This window comes from Thyridium curvatum (assembly GCF_004353045.1).
Source record: "Thyridium curvatum strain D216 chromosome Unknown NODE_37_length_373104_cov_81.786046, whole genome shotgun sequence".
Classification (NCBI taxonomy): domain Eukaryota; kingdom Fungi; phylum Ascomycota; class Sordariomycetes; order Thyridiales; family Thyridiaceae; genus Thyridium; species Thyridium curvatum.
Genome location: NW_022156792.1, coordinates 190,329 through 214,895, shown reverse-complemented (window position 1 = coordinate 214,895; position 24,567 = coordinate 190,329). Strand labels below are relative to the sequence as shown.

Below are 24,567 nucleotides of genomic sequence, written 5' to 3'. Positions count from 1 at the left end.
CTCAGCGTTTTACGTTTAAGTTGTTGTGTACACTGGTGTTGACACATATCGGGCATGTATAAGCATGATAGAATAGCTTAAGGCTTAGATAAGACAGGTCGGAACAGATATAGCTATGGCATCCCAAGTCTTAGTTCGTAATTCAAGTGCGTGCTGAAAGAGACAGTCTAACGAGCACGGTATGAATCCATACATAGCACTTATTTCTAATCGCTTTTCCTCTTCCATAGGAGATGTAATTCCGTCCCTTGGAAGTGTGGGCGAACGGCCAGTTTTGATAGTGAAGCGCCAGGGTCTCCGCTATAAGCCCGGCGTTGGATAGTGTGCAGCAGGTTGCGGAAGTGTTCGTCACGGTCCGCCTCTTGAAATGGTCCTTCCTTCATCCACCATGGCAGCAGTATCTTCTCGACATTAGGAAGCAAGGTGAGCAAGACAATGCTGTCGATGAACGGATGGCTACACTCGTTGGGCCAGGAGTCTATACTGATACCAGCTTCGCGAAGGTAGGGGGAATCGAGAAGAAGGTGACGCAGGGGCGAATCGGGCTCGAGCGTGCAGAGGATTGACTTGTCATCCCGACCTTTGTATGTGTTGAGCATGTTTTCCTTGGTGAGATCGGCCGTCTGGATATACCGGGCGATTAGAGGCTCAGTGCCGATGGCCTGAAGAAGCTGGGCTGCATTTGCAATCTGAATGCCCGTCTCTTTGGTGACGGGGTCCATCTCAAGTTCTGAAACCCTTCCCCACCAGTCGAGTGAAGCCAGGAACGAGTATGTAAAGTTCCTATAGCGGCGTCGAAGCTGGTTGTGCTCCGCGAGAAAGGGTGCTGAGATGCGGTGGAGAGCGCGGCATGTGAGCGCGATGCTCTCAATGGTTTCTGGGATAGTAGCTTCCACAATTTTCAGGGTAATCTCTTCTGGGAAATTCAAGATGTTCATTCTGAAGGGTTGGCTTTCGTTTTGGGCGAAGTGGAATGAGCTTTTGGTGGTATGTGTCGTTGAAGGTCGGACAACCTTGGCCAAGGTCACCCTATGGAGTGACTGGAGTTGAGAAAATTTAGCTGGAACCTATTCAATCATTCAAATCAAAATTAGCTTCTAGAATGCCACATAACTTACCCAGTCGAGATGCAATGTGGCCACCACTGTGCCGCACGGAAATATGGCTAGGTGTCATCCCCGCTCTCAGCTCGCTGCCTAGTTTGATCTTCTGGACACCCTGTTTACATAAGCTCTGTTTCCGCAGTGATCCAGATCCAGAGATGCTCAGGTTGTCCTCTCCTAATGATGATAGCATCGATACTGAATACCCTTTGCACTAGTATGGGTACATTACGCTACATCTCACTGCTACGAATATGTTTGCATGTTGTAAAGATTCTTGATATCTCATCATTAGATACAACTAATTCAAAACAACCGATGAACTCTGCACAAAACAAAACATTGTTACTCTCCAAACAAGGCCTCGCCTTCTGTAAAGAACGTCTGTCCATCAATGAGTGGCCAATCACAGAAGAGTGATGAAGATACCCCAGACGTTGTCACGTTGTGTATCGCACCGGCACCCTCAAACGCATTAATATCAAGGGCCATGTCAATAGGTGCGTATGGCGTCGGCCCGTCCCGCACGTATTGTGCAATTGCGGGCTGGTAACCATGCCTGTCCACCTCTTCCAAGCCAACCGGCTGTAAGCTCATGGAAACTACGTCCGGTCTGAGCTCTACTGGTCCAGATACAGGTCCTCTCTCGAGCTTCCTTGAAGTCCTCTCTGACTGTCCCACTGAGTGGTGATTTGCCGGTCTTTGCGTCTCGGGGGGCAGAATCTCGAGCTGCACAAGAGGCTCTCGCACAAGAAGCAGCCTTTTCCGCAATTTTCTCGACGCTCGAGACGTTGTGTTGTACGCTTCCGCCAAGTCAAAAGCCTTTTTGAAGCTCTTTTCCATGATCTCGGAGAAGTTTGCCGGCAGGTCGTCAGCCAGCGCGATCTTGTGCTGAGCGACATACGCGACGACCAGGTACATGAGAGAACATGTGCTGACCAGTAAGTGGGAGTAGTACGGCTGTTGTTTGCGGTATACGTCAGTGGAGTTGTCCAGACTTGTGAGGATGTTGATCGTATCAGAGATCCGATGCACGGCAGGCTCGATATTCTTCCTACTCGCTGGCGTCAGCCTGTTGGTGAAGAAGAATGGTCGCAGCAACATAGTGCGAGCAGCGTTTGCTCGAAGGTTCAACATGATAGCCCAAGAAGGGATGCGGCTGATGGGTATGGTGCGCCAGGTGCTATGTAGCGTGAAGTTGTAGCTCCCGACAGCGTTCTTTCGCCACTGCTCGATTTGAAAATTGAGTGTCTCAAACGCGGCATCATCGTCGTCATAAGGCTGGTCTGTGTTCGTGATGTGGGAGAGGGTTGATGTAAATTTATCGCTGACTACCATGAAGGAAACCATGCCCTTGAGAAACGGAGACTGGATCTGGATACAATGCAACATCAGCAGGCTAGAACAAGCTTTGCTTTGGAGTAGATCACTGACTGGCAATTTCATGATATGACGAAAATGTGATTGCTGGAAATGGGTTGGAAGGCCGACTGCTGCGCTCCATTGTCTATCAAGCACAATGGTACTGCATATGATGGCAACAGCCTGTTCCCGCTCGTTTTCCGAGTTAAGAACGTGGTCTGGAATCTCACGGTTGTGCAGACCAAGCTCGAGCAACATGTTGCCAGCCATCCCGACCATCCGCCAAGAGAAGCATGGATCATCTCTGAAAAAGTGGTAGATACCCTGGCGTAGGTTGTCAGCTTGACGGATATTCTAAAGCATTCTACTGCACACGAACTCACCACAAGCAACAGGATGACCACATTCTCGAGCGTTGGGGTCGGAGATACAATCAAGTCGCCAATGGCTTCTCGACAGTACGAGTAGATGGCCCTGCAGACATCGATTTCGGACGCCGGTTCTGCGCAAAGGGTGATTGCGAGAACAAGATTGGTGATCAGCAACAGTCCTTCACGAGAAGTCGGTCTGTTTGGCTTGTACGAGTCCTCAATCAATCTCTGGATGACCCCAATATCCACAATAGGGTGGAAGTCGCCAAAGACAGATTCCCACTCATAAATCAGCCTCAAGGACTCTTGTTTCTTGAGGAGTCTTCTGAAACTAGTCAGCCTTTCCAAGAATCGACTCGACATGTTTCCTGATGACGATCCATCCACGTCATCGATACCATCTGTCGAGCCACCGTCTTCCGAATGGCTGTCATTTAGGTCCGGCAAACTGGGCCGGCCATATTTGTGGCCTTGCTGCAAGCGTATCTGTGCCATATTCCAGCTGTAGTCTGGCGAGGTTGGACCAAAGAAGCGCTTTCGGGGGATCATCCTCTGATGCGGTCGTTTACTTGTGTTTGGAGAGGAACGCTCTTCGGTAAGGAAGTCTGGACTGCAAGCTGACTGCGTGGTACGGTCGAAATGCGAACGGCCCTCCTCCCTATGTAGGAGGGGCGTGTTCCGCTCCATCCTGTCCAACCTCGTGGTGAGTGTGCCGATCTGGTCTTGGAAATTGGCGACCAACTGGCCCAATGTGCCCAGGCACCTTCAGAACTCAAATGACCACATCAGCTGCTGCATGTGTGTATAGGTATATATGGGTGTTTTTGCTGTGTGTGCGAAAGGTGTCACCCAACTTACTCGAGGTCAGACTCGTAGTAGGGCCTCATCTCAGTCTGTGAAGTCTGGGCAAGTTGTTTGTTGACAGAGAATGTCCTCATGCTCGAATCCTGAGGATCTCGAGATGAAAGGCTTGGGGGCGGCGAGGCCGCCTGCGAAACAACCACAGGAGGCTCACTCAGGTCATCGCAGATGAGCGACCGCGACGCACAATAGGTGCACGGATTGTCTCCGGAGCATCTCCTCTTGCGCCTGCGACACACACCACAGGCTCGAGCTGTGTATGGCGCCCTCTTTCTGCTTGTCTCTGTTGCCTTCGCCGCAGCAGGACGCTTGATACCTCCAGGAGATTTTGGCATGATTTTGTACATTCTTGGGAGTCGAGTTAGCAATTGAGTAATGTTGGGAGGCCAAGATAGTGCGCGACTCACATTACTTAACATGGGTAGGTAACGGACACCCAAGTCGCGCAACGCACCCCTTTCATGATCGGCAAAAGCAGCTAGTTACCCCAGCCAGTCAACGAGCCCTGCCGTCTGTCTCGTTGGCTTGGCGCTGGGGAACTTGGGGCATCTCTGCGGAGGTAGTGTGCTTCTTGTCTATCAAGTCCTAGCTCCAAGAGCCAGTGAGCTAGGCGGAATGAGTTTTCACCAGCGCCGAAGGCGTACAGTCTAGCCACAATAAGTCAAGAAGAGGTGTGACTAGATTTCACTTGGTCAGCTAGTGCCTAGAATCTTGCAGACACAGCGTGTCCACTACGCGCGCTCTTTGAGCGTTTGGCACTCACACCTGAGCCTCGCCCACTGATGATTGGATGTGGGGGGGCAGATCAGTTCCGCTGCTTGTCGGATGCCAACAGTAAAACAGTTCCGCTCCCGCCTTCTCCTCACTAGGTAACTATACGAGCGTTTCTTGCCATGCAATTGATGGTCAGATTAATTGACGGACTGCTAGCAGACCTAATTAGTCGTCTATCCATCCAGCCCATTGGTTTTAGGTAGTGGGATAGCCCTTCCGAGTTCCCGGACAAGGATATGGCAAGGACATAACATATGACAAGGACATAACATATGACAAGGACATAACATATGACAAGGACATAACATATGACAAGGACATAACATATGACAAGGACATAACATAGATAGCTCTGGCATCCCCGCTTCCCATGATACCCCCAGGCGCGACATCTATGGTCTCCACTCTGGCGGAGGTGTTGCTTGCACTAGGTGCCGGGAGTCACTTTGCTTTGCCACCAAGTCGGACTCCGGATTCACAGATTGTCGATTCAGCGTTTTACCATTGCTACTTCGGCAAGCTATGCTAGCTACAGGGCCACTTCAGTTGGGCGTAGGATGACCGAGCTCCCTATTTCGAGTTTGAAGTTTGAAATCGAATCCTTCAACAAGGTTTTCACCAGCTTCCATCGAGGCGGACCTCGAGGATGGCCGACATGCCGTTTTCCACGGCCTTGACCGCCTCTCCAAGCATGGCATCGAGATCTCTCACACTGGCTGCTACCCCAGCCCAGGCCTCATGGCCTGCAGCAGCCTTCGCGATCCCCGAGTAGTCTGGGGTCGGCGCAAATGAGATATTCAAGTCTTCATTGGATATGGCGGCACCGTAGCCGTTGGGGTGGACGAGCTGCATCGAGTTCCGAGGTGCGTTCCAACCTAGGTACTTCATGGTTAGCTCTGGTCTCAGCCTGTTTGGGTAATGAGATGCGGGAGCTCAATCACCTTTATTGCTCAGTACGATCGTCAGGGCTGGCAACTCATAGCGCCTGGCTACCCAGTAGACCGTGCCAGGGCACCCAAAGAGGAATGTACCATCGCCCACAATCTCGCAAACAAAGTTGCCCTTCCCGCCGGCAATGTAATCCTGTGCTAATTTCACACCTCGAGTGCCACCGCCAGACCAACCCAAGCCGCCACCACCGTGGTGGATAAGGTGACCCGGCATGTCTACCCGGAGCTGGTTGTAAACATGCATAGCGTTTGTAACCGCCTCAACCGTCCAGACTGTGTTCCCAGGACATCTCCTGCGGAGCTGAGCAACGAGGTAGTGGACCGTCGGGTGTGCTGTGTCGTCTGCTGGCGGGCTGGCGAGTGCATCTAGTTCCTGGAGTCGTGCTCTATGGGTCTCCTCGAGCGCTGCCCAGCGTGAGATATACGGCTCCTTGGTGGGTAACTTGGAATAATCCATATGCTGCGAGATGTATGTATTCATCTGCCGTAATGCTGTCTCGGAGTGTGCTCTATACCGTCGAAATGCCGGAATGTAATAGATAGGAATATTCTGCTTGAGGGGGTCGACGTCAACGTGGATAATCTTGGCGTCGTCTCGTGGCTTGCATCGCGTCGGAATCCAGCTCACGTCGCAGTCGACAACGAGAATCATGTCGGCCTCCTCAATACTAGGGTCGACCCCAATCTTCACGCCGAGCGAGGCACGGTGAGAAAATGGAAAGCAAACGTCACTCCCAAGAGCATCGAGTACTCGAACCCCCGGAATGCTATCCGCTAGTTGAACCAGCTCACCAACCGTGGCATGGTTACGCCCAGTATATCCGACAATAATCAGCGGATTCTGTGCAGCAGCCATGGTAGAAACGATTAGTTCTACTGCATCTGATGTGAGAGCAGTTGGAGCTATTGGCGCCCAGGCCGACTGATTTAGGGCATAGGGAGTTATTTCTTGCTCCATTACCTCTCTGGCACCAGTGATATAGACAGGACCTTTCGGGTCACTCGTTGCAAATTGCAGCGCCCGATTCATGACCTGTTTGATATTGCGGCCGGTCTTGAATTCTCCGGTATAGCGACAGAATTGCGAGATAATCTGCTTTTGGTCAGGGGCGTCTTGAAGCCAGTGGATGTACTCTGTCCGCGAGCCTGTCATCTCGCCCTCTTGAGTGAAAGGCGAGAGGCCTGCAAATACAAACACCGGACATCGGCCTAATGATGCGTTGTGCACAGCACAACCCAGATTTTGGGTGCCCACATCGACATGGACAAGGACGCACTGTGGCTTGCCGGTCACACGAGCAAAGCCGTCTGCCATCGACATCGCGACCATCTACCACCATGTCAGCCACACCTATCAGAATGGCATATTTGGCCCCAAGAAATGGTAGGCCTAGTTACCTCGTGCGGGCACGTAATGACTCGTGGGAACTGTACGCCTTTCACTTGGGCCCCACGAGCAAGAGCCTCCATGATGGCCGGGTGATCCGACCCCAGGTTGACGAAGACATGCGAAACGCCGGCCTGGAGCAGACAGCATGTTAGTAGAGTGTGCATGCCGCAACAAAATCTGGGTCATACTTCGTAAAGGCCTTCAAAAAATGCGTAAGACGCCGAGTATTTGTCTCTACATAGTCGAGAAAGTCAGTTTGATCTTCAATCAAAAATGTCATCCGCAAGGCAAAGATAATGATACTGATCAATAGTCCTCTTTGTCGGGTTATGTCAACGATTGCAAGGGACGGTGGCGTGCTACTCACAGATCCACAACCATTGTCTATTCGTTGACCAAAAAGAGAAAAGGGGAATGCCGAAGCTGTTGCACAATCGGGGTTGTCTATTGGCACGTATTCCCTCGTCTTTAATCATCTCTAGCTTGTATCCCTTCGGGACACTGAACGGTTTGGCGGCCATGCCAAAAGCGCCAGATTCCCTTCATTGAGAAGCCAATGGTTCGGCGGCGGAAAGCATCCGTCGGAACCAGAGTACTACATATGTATCTAACGACATAAAACAAACCCCCCTACATCTTCCGCCACAGCATGCTGTGACTTCCTACTAGGTGGAATGTTCCGAGGGTATGGCACCGTCCGTCGTTCTTGCATTGCCACACCATGGGCCTGAATGCGACTGTCCATGTGAACCTCGAGTTACTTGGTGAGACACAAAGCCCTTAGAGTCCTGCAGTTCACTCCTAGTTCAAGGGGTAGATCGATACAGGGAGGATACGACATGGTATTGGCAGAACCAACTTTCGGCTTACATCTCAACCCAACTCCAGAGTCGACGTCAGGGCTGTCGCTGCTTCCCACAGATCCATCGAACACTTTACAGAAACACCATGTCCTTTCGGGAAGGGAAGACGTTATTGTAATAATGAATATAAACATACTTTCCATTCCTGCATAGCATCTTTCCACAATGTTTAGTGAAAGATATGAATTACGTGTGTCCTGCCATTGACGCACATAACTGCCTACAGCTAACTAGAATAGAAAAGAGCCATATATGAGAACATTGATATAGAGAACACATCCCTAAATGTAACCTTTCAACTGATGTTGCCCACATTCCATACTTGAAGCATTATTAAGAACCCGAGGCCTACCTATCTTGCAGACTCTAGCTACTCGAAAACCTTCTTCCATACCCAGAGACTGCGGCTATTTGTGAAATGCTTGAACCCCTCAATGCCCCATTCCATACCAAGGCCACTTTCTTTATGCCCTCCGAAGGGAACGTTTGGTGCAACATCGAAGTGTGAGTTGATCCAGACGCTCCCGCTGCTCAAACACCGGCCCATCCTCTCGGCCCTCTTGACATCCTTGCTCCACACGGAGGCGCCAAGCCCTGTCTCGAGGGCGTTAGCGCGTGCGAGGACATCTTCCTCGGACGACCACTTCAGCAGTGGCACAATGGGTCCGAAAGGCTCCTCCTTGACGATACGCGAATCTTCAGGTGGATTATCAATGATGGCTGGCTCAATGAAGTAGCCCTTGGACGTCTCACGAGGACCACCCTTGAGAGCGGTCTTCCAGCCACACTTGTCGATTTGGGCGAACATATCCTTGACAAGTTCATATCTGGCATTTGTCAGCGGTGATGCTGTTCGACCGGCAACTTCTCAGAAAAGACTTACTGCATGCTGTTCTGGACTGGCCCAACAACGACATCAGGCTCGAAGCCCCCACCGGTCTTGATATTGTTCTTAGTAAACTCTACCATGGCGTCCCGGAACTGGTCGTAGATCTTCTCATGAACGTAGATCCGCTTGACAAGCATGCAAATCTGTCCAGAGCTGAGGAACGCCAAAGTAGCGATTTTCGGCAGACACTTCTGGATATCCACATCCTCGCAGATAATAGCCGCGTCATTACCGCCAAGCTCAAGCACACATCTCTTGAGGGTCTTGGAGCAACTCTCAGCGACTCGCTTGCCCGTGGGAATCGAACCAGTGAAGGTGATCATATCAATGCCTGGATGGGTGGTCATCCACGGACCAAGCATGTCGTCCCCGCTCAGAACCTGGAATACCCCAGGGGGGAAGACAGACATACCGATTTCTCCTAGCTTCAGGTCGCAATAGGGCGTGAATGGGGACGGCTTCATTATGATTGTATTGCCCGTCATAAGAGCGGGACCAACCTTTCCCAAGCCCAGGAGAATGGGCCAGTTCCACGGCACGATAGCGCCGCAGACGCCAAGAGGGGGGAAGGTCGAGTAGACGACCTTCTCGTCTGACTCTTCCAGGATCTCATCCTTGACTTCCATTGTGGCAAATGTTCGCAGCCACGTCAGGGACATGCTAACTTCCCGTTCTGCTAGGCTCAAAGGCTTGCCCTGCTCCATTGTCTGCAGCTTCTCGATCTCCCTGCGATTTTCCTCGATGCGGTCCGCGAAGGCAAGCATGAGCTTGGAACGCTGCTCAAAAGGAGTCGTGCTCCATGATTTGAAGGCTTCACGGGCGTGGAGGACCGCGTCGTCCAGCTGTTCTTTGGTGGCGACAGGCACCTCGTACAGTGCTTCTTCAGTCGCGGGGTCAATAGAGTGGCGCGACTCTTGGGTAGGAGCGAATTTCCCGTGGATAATATTTCCTGGATAGGACTGCAGCTGTTGTTAGAGATTTGTTCAGATGGGTGCTGCAAGGCTCGTTCTCACTGTGATATCGATGCGAGAGGACATTCTGCCTTGTCATGAATGAATTGGAGACTGATAGGGAGAAGAAGAAGGGATGATGTTAGGTGCCGGTGGAAAACGTTATGTCGAGCCGTTACTCTCTTCTACCGATGTAGGTTGAAAGTAGTTTGAATACTGATGTGATGTGGATGGTGCAGTATCAGTTATTAATTCAGAGACTGGCGGAAATATCAGGTACAAGCACTCCCAGCTTCCGCACGGTCTGGATTAAAATCTTGTCCATGTGCATTTGTAGCCGCCGGGGTGCGTTCCCGGGTTTCGTGAGGTGTAGTTCCCTTGGTTTCCGCCGTCAAGTCAATCTGGGCGGAACCAGCCAGGATCCCGCATTCCTTTCCGCCCGCCATGCGGAATCGGAGCAAGGATTCGGTCATTGCATTACGCAGACAAATATTTGCAAGTTGATGAGCTAAGCTGTGAGAGCCCAAAGCCTTAAAATGATTCTACTGAATACCTTTGTTATATTTGAGCCTTGAGAGAGGCCAGGGCACACAGCACATTGCGAAAGAACCACAACTCCTTTGCAACTCGTTTTGCCTGTGATAGGTCTGGTTGCCGCCACGTCCACAGCAATTATTGCACTTCCCTTCTAAAATAATTAACTTTCAGCTCCAGCTACTCATCTTTGTTTCCAGTTCCACACTTGTATGGGATCTTCCGTGATGCAAAGCACACAGCCTCCAATCGACACTGCCTCGCGCAGGGGAAGTGGCACATTACATGATGACAACAAGAAGGATTCTACATGCATCGACAATGTCAGCCATGCCGAAGCTCCAGTCGTCATGTACGATCGCCAAATCGAGAGCAAGATTCGGATGAAAATTGATCTTTGCATCATCCCTCTGGCTGCTCTGATTTTCCTCCTCTGCTTTATCGACCGAGCTAACATTGGAAACGCTCGTCTCGCTGGGCTTGAGAAGGATCTCAATATGGCCGGCTACGACTTCAACTCGGTCAATAGTGTTTTCTACGTATCTTACATGCTCTTTGAAATCCCCGCCACCATGCTTTGTAAAGTTATTGGTCCGGGCTGGGCTTTACCTGGCATGACAATCATGTTTGGACTGCTCGTGAGTCTCTGCGCGTTGCATCCTGCAAACGGGAAGGATCGAGCTGAATTCTTCTCCTATACAGACAGTTGCCAGCGCCTACGTCAACAATTACTCGCAACTGGCGGCTTGTCGCTTCTTTCTGGGCGTTTTCGAAGCTGGTATCATGCCAGGACTCTCCTATTATCTTTCTCGATTTTATCGACACTCGGAGCTTACATTCCGTCTGTCGCTCTACATAGTGATGGCTCCTCTTTCTGGTGCTTTCGGCGGTCTTCTGGCCTCGGCCATTCTCAAACTCCGAGGCTTTGGATCACGCATTCCTGCAGGGTCCTGGCGTGCCATTTTTGCTGTGGAAGGCATCGCCACAGCAGTTGTCGGCGTCGCAGCTCTGGCATTGCTGGCGGATCGTCCAGAAAGCGCCCGCTTCTTGACACCTGAGGAGCGTGAGATCGCTGTCAATCGTGTAAAGGGAGAGCGAATCGGCGCAACCGTGGTTCTGGACAAGTTGAGCAAGGACAAGATTCTCAAGGGCGCCATTAGCCCCGTCACTGCGGCAACATCCATCTGCTTCATGTTCTGCGCCTTGTCCATTCAAGGCCTTGTCCTCTTCGCGCCTACTATTGTCAGGTCTATCTATCCCGACGTACGTTCTCGATATAGGACAACACAACACCACAAAGGCAAAACTAACCTGCTCTGACCATAGGCCACCGTCACCCACCAACAGCTTCTGACTGTCCCTCCTTACGCATTTGGCGCCGTCTGTCTTCTGGCTGTCGGATTCTCGAGCTGGAAACTAAACAGACGTCAGATCTTCATGATCGCCTGTGCTCCACCAATGATGGCCGGGTATCTCATCTTCCTGGCAACCAACTACACGCAGACGACGGCTCGGTACGCCGCAGTCTCCTCATGGCCAGCACCTCCTTCATCCTCGGCCCTCTCTGCCATGCGCAGGCGAGCGCCAACGTCAGCTCCGACAGTGCCAGGAATATGTCTATTGGCATTTGCATGTTCTTCGGCAATGTCGGAAATCTGGTCTCTTCCTGGACATTCCTGCCGAACGACGCACCAAACTACCCCATTGGCTGTGGACTCAACCTCGCGACTTCCACTATTATTCTGCTGACTGCCACGTCGGCTTGGTTCTGGATGCGCTGGGATAACGCCAAGAGGGATCAGAAAAACACGGATGCTGAACTAGCAGCGATCCCGCCCGAAGAAGCACAGCAGCTCGAGTGGAAGCACCCTGCGTTCCGCTGGCTGCTATAAAATGTCCCGTGTCAAGCACGTCGCATCCTGAGGAGGCAGTACATTGGGCATTAAGTTCATTGGGCTTGATAATTCTACGTAGGCAAAACATAGCAGGTACGGTAAAGACAGCATAAGCCCATCTACTCGGTACTGTTCCAAAAGGGTGGCTGCGCCCTTTGATCTTCAAAAATCAACCCGAAAGTGGCTGAGGTGGACCACAACCGCGCGACAAGAGCTCAGGGATTGGAACAACGGCCGCCGTGGGCGCACTCACCTCGCCGTGATGATCGGCGCCTGGCCCTTGGGCAGAGCTTGCTGTGTTCCCGCCCATTAGATCCAACGGTTCTGCATCTGTTCGCTAATCGCGCTGAGATTGATTTTCACGATAGCCAAGGCTTCATGTACGTATTACTTGTACTTGCACTCTTTGGGATGTTGTACCTCGCTTCTTTTCCCTAGATCGGTTATTTTTCTCGCTTGCAGTATCCGCCAGCGGACGGGCAGAGGCCCGACAGCTTTGATGAGAAGGACGCGGATGCCATGGCGCACTCCACCGGCTAAGGATCTGCGCTGCGACAGGGTCAGAAACACGATACTTGGCAAGCAGGGGCTACGGGAATGTGCTAGGGACGAAGTTGGAGGCCCTGGGAGCGGTGGCTGGGAGGGCGATGCCAACGATGGAGGCCGATTTTGCCGGGGAGGGCCTTGACATGGATGACTGGATGATCAGGTGCAAGCGTTCGCAGGACATACCTAGTACGGAGTATGTGCTCGATTGCCGAGCTCTAGGCCCCCGAGAATGCACCAAGACCTCACAAAGTAGCTGGCTTGAGTACGGATTATGGAATCGTATGGAGAACAGTGAAATGAAGCGGTCAGAGCGGCAGCATGCTAAGTCCGTGCGATTTCTCCGCACGAACAATTCAACTGTGCATGTGAGCACTGAGTGGTATCCTGCGGAGGAGAACGAACGAAAAGAAGGATCCATTACTCTCACGTTGCGTCGCTTGACCATCAAGCGGGGGTCAAAATCGTTGACGAAGTTCATCAGGAGATACCTCAATGTTAACAATGCAACAATGCAATGCATCCCTTGCCCTGGTCCTCACAAAGGCTATCCCACTACCTAAAACCGGATGGGCTGGATGCATACTCAAGTACTTCTGTTAGCAGCCCGCCCACTACGAAACTGACCATCACTTGCCCATCTGCAGCAGGAGATTTGCCGTTTCCATGCATTTGCCCGCAGGACGAATGAGCCCAGCATCCAGACCGCTGGGATCGGCAAAGGAGGAGTGGAGGACGCGGTGGGGATGCAGGGGTTCTTACATTGTACCTGCAGGGGAGCCGCTCTCAAGTGCGAGCCAAATTGCCGCAACGAGGATCGTTCGGGATGAAAAACCGGGCCCGTGGGAGTTCCCCCTGGCTTGATCCTGGGCATCACGAAATGTGCAGGTCGGGCAGGTTGGACATCCCGGACCTCCCGCCCTCTCGCCTGCCTCGAAAAGACAAGGCTGAAGTGCATGCTCAGTGCTGCACTGTTCACGAATGGACCGGATCCGGTTGGACAGGCCCCTGTTAGTTACTGTTGGCTACCGCTAGCCTGGTTTCACGACAAACCGCATCCTTGGTGATACCTGAAGGGATTTTGATAGACAGGCACACCCTGGGAACATCCCGCCTAGCCTTACCGTTATCATCCCTCCCCTTTGAGCTAATGCCTGCCATGTTACTCTTGTTAGACCTTAAACAGTTGGGCAGCGTTGCATTAAGCTCTGATAGTGTCATCAGAGACACATCTAGCCTCTTTGTTTCCTGCTGTCACTACTGACAGAACTGCCGTTTTGTTCCCCTCGATCCTCGAAACGCGCTTTTGTTCGAACCACTGACGAACAGATTGCTCAATCCGGAAACGATCTCTCGGCTGTCCAGGACCTGATTGGGCGGACAGGCCGGCAGTCACTCCCCGGGCTGTATTATTGACTGGCAGTGTATTCTATCATGTGTATCGTCTAGGGGGCCCTGGCAGGCGTGGGTTCAATATTGCTTGCTTCTGCACGTCGCAACGACCTTGTCGGCCGACTTCCGCACTCGTAGAGGAAAATGATATCCCCTCCATTGGCCACTTATTTGTTCTCTTTTCTTTGAGCTGCTCGCACTGGCCGGTTTCCTTCTGCTCCCGTATTTGCTTGTTCTCGGGCTCTGACGTTCTTTAGGGCTGACCGGCGGCCTGTCCAAGACATTGATTGGGCTTGACTGTCTTTGCAGAATCACTTATACCCAACCCACACACTGCTCGACAGTTTTCCCTTCCCCTTCTCCTTTCCTATTTCGACATGTTCTCTCGCTACCTCGAGAGTGCACAGCACGTCTACGCGCACATCTACGCCAATATGCACACTTCCTACTCTTCGCACCTGACCATGGACGAGATCCAGCAGCTTCTTTCGACATACGGCCCTCAGCTGGACCTGGCCTACCACCTTTTGCTCTACGCACCGTTCATTGCCAGCCCCTTCAAACACTTCTTCACGACCAAGCGCGCCAAGGCCGCCGGCACGCCATACCCTCCCCTCCTGGGGCACATCGTCTGCTCGCTCGTCGAAGTCGCCCGCTTTCAGTACCGCCAGCTCACCGCCTGGAGCCGGACCACTCTGATCCCCACGGAGCTCGACCTCGCACTCTGCATCATCAACCTCGTCTGCACATTCGGCATCGCCAGGCGAGCGCCCCGCGGCGACGCCCGCTTCATGCGCCCGCTCTTCCAGGCCATGGCCCTGATCCGCTTCATCGCCACGGCCGCCGGCTACGCCTCCGCCGACCCGACGTGGTACCACGCCAGCGTCAAGTCGCTCAACGGCTTCGTCTGGTCGCGCGTCCTGATCGACTTCTTCTTCGCCGAGAAGATCTTTGGCGAGGGCTACTCGGTGGCCTACACGGCGGGCATGTTCTTCGGCCTGTCGCTGTCCACGATGGAGGGACGGTATCCCTTCAGCGGGCTGCTGGGCGTGCCCGTCATGCTGGGCATCATGCTGGGCCTGATGCTCTTTGAGCGCTCCATGTCGGAGCGCATCACACCAAAGTACGTTCCTGGGCTCCTATTGGGTCTTGACGATACAAGCGGCTGACTGATCCTCTTTTTTCTTGTCCACAGGAGCGCGAAAAGCAATGTCTTGCACCAGCTGTGCGTTACGATCGGACTCGTCGAGTCCAGAACGTACAAGATGCTCAGGGAAGATGGAATCGCCGCCCCTACCTCGGCGGACAAAGAGGCCGCACCTGCTGTGGCGAAGGCAAGCTGAAAGGAACGGCGGGGCCACGAGTGCCTCGAGAAAGAAAGATGCGCGCCCAGAATTTCCTACTACGGCAACATGTAGCGCCCTCTGGGACAAATGATCTCGCTGAATGCGATACAGCGAAACAGAAGGACCCCAACAAAGCGAACGCCGCCCGGAAATGGCGGACAGATACCAATAAGGAGACATGAGATATGAGTAATGAGAATTGGGGATGGGCAACGAAGGGCGGCGCTGGCGTCGGGCATTGGAAAGGGGCCCGCTCATGGTGTGCGCGTATATGCATGTGTCCGCGCAAGGAAGCCCGAGGCTGAACGCGGCACATGGATGGTGCCAGGTGACTTGACGGCGCACCCTGAAGCGGATGGTATATCACTGTATAATAGTCTTTGACATTTGCATACTGCATTTCTCGGAGAGCGAATCAAGGCAGTGCCATGTGGCACTGCGACTTTGGTGTCGCAAGATGGAGGGGGAGACACTGAAATGACGGGAGGTTACTCTGCAAGGCTCATGCAAGTCTTTTTTTTTTGGATAGATGCATTCTATTGAAGTCTGATCATTTCAACACCTGCATTTTATGCTGAGGAATTTGATTGGAACAACGGCAACCCGACCAGCTAGTTGGTCGGGGTGCTATCTCAGCATTTCCATGCCGCATGCAGTCTGAATACTGAGTCAAATACGTTTCATTGGTGAGGACTGAAAGCAAAGATTAAGTGTTTAAGTAACAAACCAAACACAATAGCAACCCAATCTCCCCCAAGAGGCCATCCTACTACCATCGCAGACCCAGAGAAAGCCAAGATGCAGGTGCGCCAAGTAAGCACCAAACCCTTCAGATCTCCTTACCATAGATCTTTCCCTTCAACGGACCGGTATTATGTGTGGGCGGCTTGTCCGTCCAGACAAAAGTCAGTCTCTTGATGTAGCTTGAATTGAACTGGTCATATTTTAGCCCCTTCTTGTTCCTGTTGGCATCTCTATAAAAGTTCTTCTGGATATCTGCCTCCGCTGCCGGGAGGAACGTTTCCGAGTACCACTCGGACTGCGCTTTGTGATCTTGTTTGGCCGCGTAGGAGTACAGCGCAGAGTCGTAGTGGTCATCGATATGACGGTTGCCATGGGCGTCGGTGTAAGGGCACTCGTACGTGTATCGGCAGTAGAAGTAGCCTCCGCTTTTGTGCGACATTGTGTGAGGTTTTTCTTGGCCAAGGAGTGTTGATGGGTTATTGCGAGTTGAAGAGAGCAGGGAACCAGGAAGATTCAATGGCAGTTCACCGTGTTAATAAATACTCGAAAAGACATGGCAAGTGGAGGAAGGCCTTGTCCAGGCTGATTGAAAGCCTGCTTGTGCACAGAAGTATGCCCAACGTCTGCCTAATACCATCTCGTGATCTGACATGCAGCTGGCGGTTGCAACCTTGACCTGAATATAAGCAGGTGGTTGGATAGCGACAGTGACGAGGTTGAGAATGGAAAATACTCTGCTCTATTGACATGTGAATGTACCCCATAAATGAATAGGCCTGTGCTTGGGAGGGCGGGATTAGTGGCTACCATTGATGGATATCCAATGCTGATAGCTCTACTTTCTAGGATCCAACTTGAAAGGGCACAATTATCCGCTGATAAGTAGGATGATCGTCCTATTCCCGGAGTTGGGGGGTGAGGGAAGGGGGCAATCTTGCTGGTGTTCCCACGTTATTGCCTTAGGTAGCACTGTGAGCTTTAATTTGATCTTGGGTTTCGAAAGAGTTGCCTTCCAACTACATATTAGTTGGGTTAGCACACTCTCTAGCTGACTTGTTTGGGGGCATCGAAAGTGGAATTTGCAAGAAGGGTCAGAAAAGGCTCAATGAGGCAACATCAAATCTAAAGAACATAAACATTGATGCCCACCGGCAAGAGAGTTTGGGAAGTTTGCAGCTCACCGCCTTCTGTCTCAGATATGTAACTCGAGGCCTTGACTTCAAAGAGCACCCAGCCCAGATCAATAATATTATCCTTTAGGGTTGGTGCTAGTAGCTCGAAGAACAAAGTCGTGGATAATGTAAATGATTGCATACGGAGTCAATGGTCATACTTATCTGTACAAGCGAAAACCTGTATCCGCTAACTATGTTTCGAGAAACTGAGAATTGCATTCACCGTGTCGTCTGTCCGCCGGCCCATAGAGCCAAGAATTTCCACTCATGTCATTCTCTAGTAACCCTTGAGCAACTAGGCGAGCGTGGCCCCAAGCTCCTTTTCTAGCACCTGTACCTGGTCTTCCTTGACCGCGTTATCTACATTCGGTTCCTGAGCCGGAACCTGCTGCTCCTCCTCCTGGCCATACTGATCCCGTCCATCGGCAAAGACCTTGTCAAAGTCGTACTCACCCCACCGGATGATGGGACACAGGCCCGCAAACTTCCACACGCCGTCGATTTTCTTGTACCAGTGCTGGTTGGCCGAGTGGGCGTGGCCCTTGACGACGATCTCGGCACGCGTCTCGTCCTTATACCTCTGGTGCGGCACCCGCAGCTGGTGGTAGCCGATGACCTCTGTGTCCGACACCTTCTCCCAGCGCGACATACCAAAGAAGTGCTGCGTCATGAGCAGCGGGTTGCCCAGCACCGAAGGGTCAGAGGCCATGCTAATGAACTCCTCGGCTGGCATTGCCTCCCAGAGCTTGTCCAGGAAGGATCGGTAGTCAACCTGCGGGGAGTAATATTTGTCAGCCATCGAATTGCAGTTCCAGGATATAGGAAGCAACATACGCGAAGATTCGGGGCAATGCATTTCCTCAGACGATCCCAGTCTTTTGAATCATAACTGTCGGCCCATTCGTACGCTGCGGTACAGAGGCCGAGGTAGTCTACCACGGTTTTACATCAGCCATCGCGCTGCTCAAAAGAGGGTTCATTGGCTTACCAGAGAAAGTGATCTCGTTAGGTGGGGCGCCGTTCATGCTGGATAGATGTGGATTTGCCGTTCGGATGTCTTGCAGGTGAGGATTATTCACTAAGCAAAATTCAGACATAAGATCCATGGACGACAATGAAGTGGGCGAGAGCTCGAAACATATGTATGCAGTCAGAATTGCCACTCCCCACCCCGATACCCAGCGTTCGGACGACTCCAAACGATCCAGAATCAAAGGCGGGACACTCTCCAACGGCTTGCAGAGTGTAAGGCGATCGAATCCCTGGAGACATGGGGGATCCGGCTCGTACTGCGGTACGGTCGTCCGGGGTCGCACATCCCCACCACTGACTCCGGAGTCCGGGCTGAACCACGACCACACCCAGCAAATACCGCCTCTGACTTACCCCTGCACTGTACCGAGGAGAAGCAATAAATTTTATCATTACCTCGCCACAAAAATATTTAATGGGGTCATGCCCTTCCAATCATATCTGAGCGGATCTGACTGTTTTGTGCATGCATGTCGGTTTTGGCTGGTGACAGCATTCTACTGGCATGACCACCAGTCACACAAAACCGGTGTGGGTTCAGCTGTCACCACGGTGTGGGTGTCAGGTGCCGGTGATACAAGCATGGCATGAGGCCTGCAGTCAAGAATAGTTGTTGATCATGCTGCAGCTGCCCGAAGATCTTAACCCATTCACTGGGCCGAAGATGAGATGCACGATAGAACAACAGCATTCATAGCTTCCTTGGCACATTCGCCAAGGTCGTTCCAGAACAGTCTCAGACATTTGGTCGTGCTTTAACGATGCCTAGTAGGCCACATAACGACAAGCGTACAGCAGCTGAATCAGTCTCTGATTTGAACCACAAGATCCAAAAACGTGGACGAGCATGGCTAGAGATGTTACAAAGATTCATCTAGAACATCCACACGTCACATTCAAACAGTAAATTACCTGAACCTAGAGCTCTTCCAGTGATGTTTTCAATTACCTGACGACCGTGCACTGTCTCGAAGAGAGATCTAGTCCACCTGCTGCCGACAACAATCGCATCCAGATGGTTCGTCTCCCAGACATGATGGGTGACAATCCAGGGAATTGTCTTAGCTGCTGTCATTACGGGCCGATTCTCAAACAGTCAAGTTTGAATTAATGATCATAGAGGAGATGTGATCTCATGAGCATGGACTGTCTATTGGTTCGGGGAAAGTTTGGAGAGACAGGTTGTATCAGGATTGGACAGTCTGCGCGGAAAGCAAATTCTTGTCAAACAATAAAGCGCACTGGCAAAAGATATTCAAGAGGGATCATCAAAACTGAAGTCTGTCTAGACTAAGTATCGCGAAGCATTGCATTAGGCTTGATTGATTATAAACAAGCTTGAAACCTATTGAAAACCAGTACAAAGGAAGACAGCTAGACGCAGCAAAGATCGAAGTTATTATACCCTGAAAAGAAAAATCGGAGAACCCATACCATCCAAGCTTACACACCCTGCATTACCGAGCCTGCCGGGTAGGAGGGCATCTCCGGACGCTGGATGCCAATGCGCACACGGGTGACCCGGTCCATTCTGTTTAGTGACTCGGTAGGCATCCGCAGCACCGTCTCGCGGTACATGGTCTGCGTCGTCCAGTCGTAGGAGCAGCCAACAGCACGCTGCATACCGCCTTCGCTGGCGCAGAGGAAGAGACAGACCGGGGGACGCACCGCCTCGAAGAGGGTCAGTTGCATGTTGTAGGTGTCGACGAGAGTGAAGACCTATATGCGGGAGCTCAGGTCAACAATTGCCACTTTATGTCTAGTGATTAAGGAGAAAAGAAGAAAAGTGATGGGAACGTACCCTCATCTCGCCCGGTTTGGCCGTCTTGGATCTCTCAATCTTCTGCCGCACTTCAGGGTCTGTACTCGGGTCTACACCGACCCTCTCGCCATCCTCGTTGACATTGGACACACTGAGCGGGCTACCGTTGGTCGACCAGCTGAAGCGGCCAAAGTTGCCGCCAAAGATGGCCCTCTCGACCGTCGGAGCGTTGAGATAGCCCTCGAAGCCAAACAGCGCAGCCTGCACCTCGGTGAACTTGCCGCCGTAGACGGTGCGGATCAGACTCGGCGTGTTGACGAAGATGTAGAGCCACAGCAGAAGGCAGACAACGCCGCCTGGGATGATGTTCGTGACAAAGAAAACGATCATGAGGATGAGCAGCAGTGACATATTCTCCATAGCCTTGACGGCGAACCAGCGCTTCCATGAGAAGCCCGTGCGGAAGCCGACTGGGAAGAAGGACTTCCAGCGGATGGAAGCACCACGAGCCCCGTCAAGCACGATGGTGTCACGGTCGCAGATGGCGGCGACCTGGCAGTAGGGCTCGATATCCCATAAAGCAGAGTTATAAGCATCGGACATGTTGTACCAGGGCTGCTGCGAATTGTTGGGTAGGGTGCAGAGGTATCGCTCAAGAAGTTTGTCAGAGTCGTTGGCAAGAGACAGCCTGTAAATTGTGATACTGTTAGCTAGCAATGACAACCGCATAGCGAAGGATGTGGATTCTGCTTACCGAGAGAAGGCCTGGAAGGGAGAGTCAGTCTTGTCGATCTGGGGTCGTAGGCGAAGAAGGCCCATAAGGGCATAAGCCTGGTCGCCAGGAAGATGCTCCGTCGTGTTCCGGTCGTATAGGCATTTGAGGGCCGTCACTGCGAGCTCTAGGCGACTTAGGTCTAGATTGCCGAGATAGTGGTCAACAAGCTGGCGCGACTGCTCTGCGTCGGTCTTGATCCAGACGCGACCGGCAAACTGATTCTTGCTGACAACCATGGGCGCTCGCAGGTTGCCGCCCCGGGTGTAGACGGGGATGTGCTGGCCGGGACTCAAAAGCACCTCGGGGAACGTCCACATGCGGGTGCCCCATTGAGCGAGAAGCTGGTCTGTGGACAGTCGCTGCACGGCAGCTTTCTCCTTTGACTGACCGACGGCGATGATCATCCCATGAGCGCCGCGGAGAACATCTGAGATGCGGTAGACCTAGACCCTGGTCAGTCGGGATCGATTGAGCAGGGTGCGAGCGCGTGGCAAACTTACATCGGCCTCCAACTCGGCGGGATTCCGCATGCAACTCGCGGCTACCCAGTACGCGGGCACCTTGGCCGCCCTGGCGGCGGTCTCGGCGATCTGGTGCAACGCTATCTTATCCTCCTCCGAAGAGTGGCTGAAATGCTCGGTTGAGTAGGCGATGAATAGGTATGACAAGTCGGCACCGGCGCCATCGGTGCTCTCCCACTCACCTACGTCACGGACATCAACGCCATGGAGAGTCTCGGTGTCGAAGGGGTTGCGCAAGAAGCAGAGGTGGCGCGGCTTGAGAACACGGTAGATGGAGTTGTTGCGGGCTAGCAGCGAGGTGCCGACCTTGTTCTCCAGATGATTGCTCCAGACCTTGGCATCTCCCCAGAAACGGTACGGGACCGGCGCGTAGCAGCCGCTGAACTGCCAGCGCTCGGGCTCACCCTGCCAGAACTGCGGATGGCCAACGTGTCAGAATAATCGAGAGCAACTGTGGCAGATCTAAAACGTACGACGAACTGCATGGCTAGAGCGGCCGGGAAGGCTCTGAGAAGCATGACGCCCCAGTCCTCCCAGGTATAAGTCTCTGGGTCATAGCTGAAGTCCATGACCCAGGTAGCTAGGCGCACGATCAAGGGTGACACCTTGCGCACATAGGTGCGGCGCCAGGTCGAAGTGCCAGGACCCTGGAAGATCTCGTCGGTCGACGCAACGATGAGCTTGCGCAAGCGACCGTCGTTGTGGTGCAAGTATCGATCAAAGTAGGGACCACGAGTGACACGGCCGGCAAAGTCACGATGGCGGAATTCCTGGGTGGAAGCATAGACATAGCCCGGCGACTGGTAATGATGCGGACGCTTCCATCGGAAGATGGTGTGCGAGGAGAACACGTGCTGCGTATCCTTGAGGTTGGTAGGGAACTCTTTGTCATATTTGTTCGTCTGCATCGGCGTCAGGCTTTCATTTCACTTTCTTGTCCTTGCAGAAGAGGCTTCTTACGGTGAATGCATCAGGATTATTGTGCAGTGGGATGATCTGGTTCATCACGGTGGACTTGGGAGCGACCTGTCGAGCAACCTTTTAATTAACCTAGACGCAAAAGCAACCGCGAAACACTTTTACCATGACTCCATCCTTGTTTTGCCCATGAGGCTGACCTTGGAAGATCTGGCCTCCGTGATAAGCCTTGCATGGCATCAACACGCGGGTCCGGGCCCAGAGTAGAAAGGAGAACATTGACTTACGTATTGTTGCTGGAGCGGGGCCGGCTGGATGTTCCCAGCAGCGACATAGCCCTGTCCAGGAGTGGGAGATTGTGTATAGCTCATAGGAGGGCTCTGCGAAGGGTAATATGCTGGGCTAGGGGACTGGTAGGAAGGACTGCCGGTCGACTGCACTGTCGGATGGCTGGCTTGGCCTGGAGATGGCGTACTGGTGTACTGCGCGGGCTTTCCAGTCTCGTCAGTATCCATGACACCTTTTCAACTGTCAAGATGGCAAAAACACTACCTGTGAGGGAATCGGGGGCACGTAGTCACCTCCGTGGTTTCCCTGAGTCTGGTATGACTGTGCGGCCTGGAGGATATCAGCAAGCTTGAGAGGAGAACATACGATGGCTTGTAGGAAAATCTAGTCTACTTACGGGAACCGAGTTAGGGTCCCAGTCACCGCCGTGATGGTTAGCTTGAGCCTAGAAACAGAAGCAGATCAGCTCAAGCACAAGGTGGTGCCAAAGGCATTTCGATCAACATACCATTGGGTTTGCTGGGTTTGCCAATGATTATGGACGGTAGCACTGACGATTCCAACTGGATGTGAATGAAGAAGAAGCACAAGAAGAGAAGAGAAAAGGAAGGCCATGGGGGTGCTGCAATGTTCCAAAGTTATGTATCGCCTGAACCAGCAGCTCAGAACGGACGGTATCCTGCCCGCATCAAAATCGTACTGTATTCGTGCCGCTCTCCTGAACACACCATCTCAACCGATCTAGAAAAGCCATTTTTCGCCCCCATGGCGCTGTAGGCACCGAATAAGGCTAAGGCTGCATCTGAACCCTTGTGCTTGTCCAGCTTCATTGACAGGTCAATCCGGCATGTGCCGCTTGTGTCACTCCATATGCAAGCCCCTTCCCGGGAGCAGTCATTTCATCCCTACATAGAAGAAGGACATGGTCACGAACACCACCTCGAGGAATGCCAGCCGCAGCCCAAGTCCGAAGTCCTGCGCACCACGATCCCGGGTATATTGGTGGCAAATGTGCAGCTCTGGGCCAGTGATAAAACAGCTGCTTCGTGACATTTGGGGGCCGTTTCAAGGACACCAAGATGGCAAGGGGTCAAGTTCGCGATAAGCAACGCGAAAGATGCTCCGAGAAGTGACAGGGTGTCCATCTTGGTGTGTTGCACAGGGAGCCTAGACGGTCGATATTCATGCGTCCCGAGAGTGAAAGTGCCGGGTCGGGTTGCAGTGCCAAGCCGTCGGTACGACAGTCCTATTGGTGGCCTTCTGCCCCGGCGTCTGAATTAAGATGTGCAATCCGAGCAGCTGAGCCTGCTGAAACCCAGGGTGGCATGCATGGGAGCACGCCACAAAACTAGTCACTGGGTGCAGGGGCTGCTCATTGGACAAAGACCGCGTTCACGGGCTGGCTAACACGGCTGGCAGTCGAACGCAGGCAGATCGCTCCATCACCGGTCCACCTCAAATTGCTTATTCTTGGAACCTGCCTCCGCAAAGCAAGCACCCAAGCCCAGTGCTATGGGTAGGGAACGAGACTATTAAGCCTTCCCTCTTGGCGGGCGCCAAACTCGACCCGTCCAGACCCTGCTCCCGGTCTAAGCCCAAGCCCCCGACTCTGCCTGGGGCTCAGGATTGGTGTTGTTAATGCAGATCATGTGTGTTGCTCTCGGTCGCCCACAGTCACTCATTCTGCATTGCATGCGACATTTTCCGAGATCTGGTCAGTTGTATGGTATTAGGAGGTGCGCAGACTTCAAGGATGGCCTCTGGTTACAACATAGCGGAAGAGAAACGATTGTGGCCGGGTGAAAGCTTGAGGGATAGGTATGAGGCATTCAGAAATGCAGCAAACCAAGATCCATCTAGCGGCCCGAGATTCGCGATAGATCTGTGGGAGAAATCCAAGAGTTCGTGTCACGCTCTCCGGTGCTCGAATGTGATCTCCTTTGCTAACCTTCTGCATAGTTCACCCCCAAGGACGCAATGTGAATGGTGTCACGGACCTGGATGCCTTGCGAGAGCCATGTGAACTTCGTTTGATGTACGAGATATTTCGTTGATGTTGATGAAAGTGTAGGAAATTGGAACTAGGACGATGCTAATATCAATCACAGTTTCGCGCCGCTTGACCT

At 52.5% G+C, this 24,567-nt stretch overlaps 8 protein-coding genes across 8 annotated transcripts; 2 read left to right on the top strand and 6 right to left on the bottom strand.

Moving 5' to 3' along the window:
- Positions 1 to 206: 206 nt before the first annotated feature.
- Positions 207 to 4,032, bottom strand: E0L32_006505 (uncharacterized protein; the record flags this gene model as incomplete). The annotated part of the gene is made up of 5 exons (XM_031141145.1): positions 207 to 1,060; positions 1,119 to 1,218; positions 1,533 to 2,789; positions 2,849 to 3,599; positions 3,695 to 4,032. The coding sequence occupies 5 exons, from the start codon at positions 4,030 to 4,032 to the stop codon at positions 207 to 209; spliced, it is 3,300 nt and encodes a 1,099-aa protein (XP_030994790.1).
- A 981-nt stretch (positions 4,033 to 5,013) lies between these two features.
- E0L32_006504 (uncharacterized protein) lies at positions 5,014 to 7,192 on the bottom strand (the record flags this gene model as incomplete). Its single annotated transcript, XM_031141144.1, has 6 exons — positions 5,014 to 5,041; positions 5,091 to 5,346; positions 5,413 to 6,751; positions 6,820 to 6,942; positions 7,000 to 7,045; positions 7,179 to 7,192. The coding sequence occupies 6 exons, from the start codon at positions 7,190 to 7,192 to the stop codon at positions 5,014 to 5,016; spliced, it is 1,806 nt and encodes a 601-aa protein (XP_030994789.1).
- An 852-nt stretch (positions 7,193 to 8,044) lies between these two features.
- On the bottom strand, positions 8,045 to 9,600 carry E0L32_006503 (uncharacterized protein; the record flags this gene model as incomplete). The annotated part of the gene is made up of 3 exons (XM_031141143.1): positions 8,045 to 8,501; positions 8,558 to 9,522; positions 9,577 to 9,600. 3 exons carry the CDS (start codon positions 9,598 to 9,600, stop codon positions 8,045 to 8,047), a joined length of 1,446 nt encoding a protein of 481 aa, XP_030994788.1.
- Positions 9,601 to 10,274: 674 nt separating this feature from the next.
- Positions 10,275 to 11,939, top strand: E0L32_006502 (uncharacterized protein; the record flags this gene model as incomplete). Its single annotated transcript, XM_031141142.1, has 4 exons — positions 10,275 to 10,685; positions 10,750 to 11,310; positions 11,374 to 11,494; positions 11,551 to 11,939. The coding sequence occupies 4 exons, from the start codon at positions 10,275 to 10,277 to the stop codon at positions 11,937 to 11,939; spliced, it is 1,482 nt and encodes a 493-aa protein (XP_030994787.1).
- Positions 11,940 to 14,257: 2,318 nt separating this feature from the next.
- On the top strand, positions 14,258 to 15,049 carry E0L32_006501 (uncharacterized protein; the record flags this gene model as incomplete). Its single annotated transcript, XM_031141141.1, has 1 exon — positions 14,258 to 15,049. The coding sequence occupies one exon, from the start codon at positions 14,258 to 14,260 to the stop codon at positions 15,047 to 15,049; it is 792 nt and encodes a 263-aa protein (XP_030994786.1).
- Positions 15,050 to 16,055: 1,006 nt separating this feature from the next.
- On the bottom strand, positions 16,056 to 16,409 carry E0L32_006500 (uncharacterized protein; the record flags this gene model as incomplete). The annotated part of the gene is made up of 1 exon (XM_031141140.1): positions 16,056 to 16,409. One exon carries the CDS (start codon positions 16,407 to 16,409, stop codon positions 16,056 to 16,058), a length of 354 nt encoding a protein of 117 aa, XP_030994785.1.
- A 1,031-nt stretch (positions 16,410 to 17,440) lies between these two features.
- Positions 17,441 to 18,170, bottom strand: E0L32_006499 (uncharacterized protein; the record flags this gene model as incomplete). The annotated part of the gene is made up of 3 exons (XM_031141139.1): positions 17,441 to 17,917; positions 17,980 to 18,077; positions 18,134 to 18,170. The coding sequence occupies 3 exons, from the start codon at positions 18,168 to 18,170 to the stop codon at positions 17,441 to 17,443; spliced, it is 612 nt and encodes a 203-aa protein (XP_030994784.1).
- A 1,450-nt stretch (positions 18,171 to 19,620) lies between these two features.
- E0L32_006498 (uncharacterized protein) lies at positions 19,621 to 22,952 on the bottom strand (the record flags this gene model as incomplete). Its single annotated transcript, XM_031141138.1, has 10 exons — positions 19,621 to 19,896; positions 19,979 to 20,627; positions 20,694 to 21,157; positions 21,215 to 21,649; positions 21,709 to 22,137; positions 22,196 to 22,273; positions 22,441 to 22,673; positions 22,735 to 22,771; positions 22,839 to 22,886; positions 22,950 to 22,952. The coding sequence occupies 10 exons, from the start codon at positions 22,950 to 22,952 to the stop codon at positions 19,621 to 19,623; spliced, it is 2,652 nt and encodes an 883-aa protein (XP_030994783.1).
- Positions 22,953 to 24,567: the final 1,615 nt, after the last annotated feature.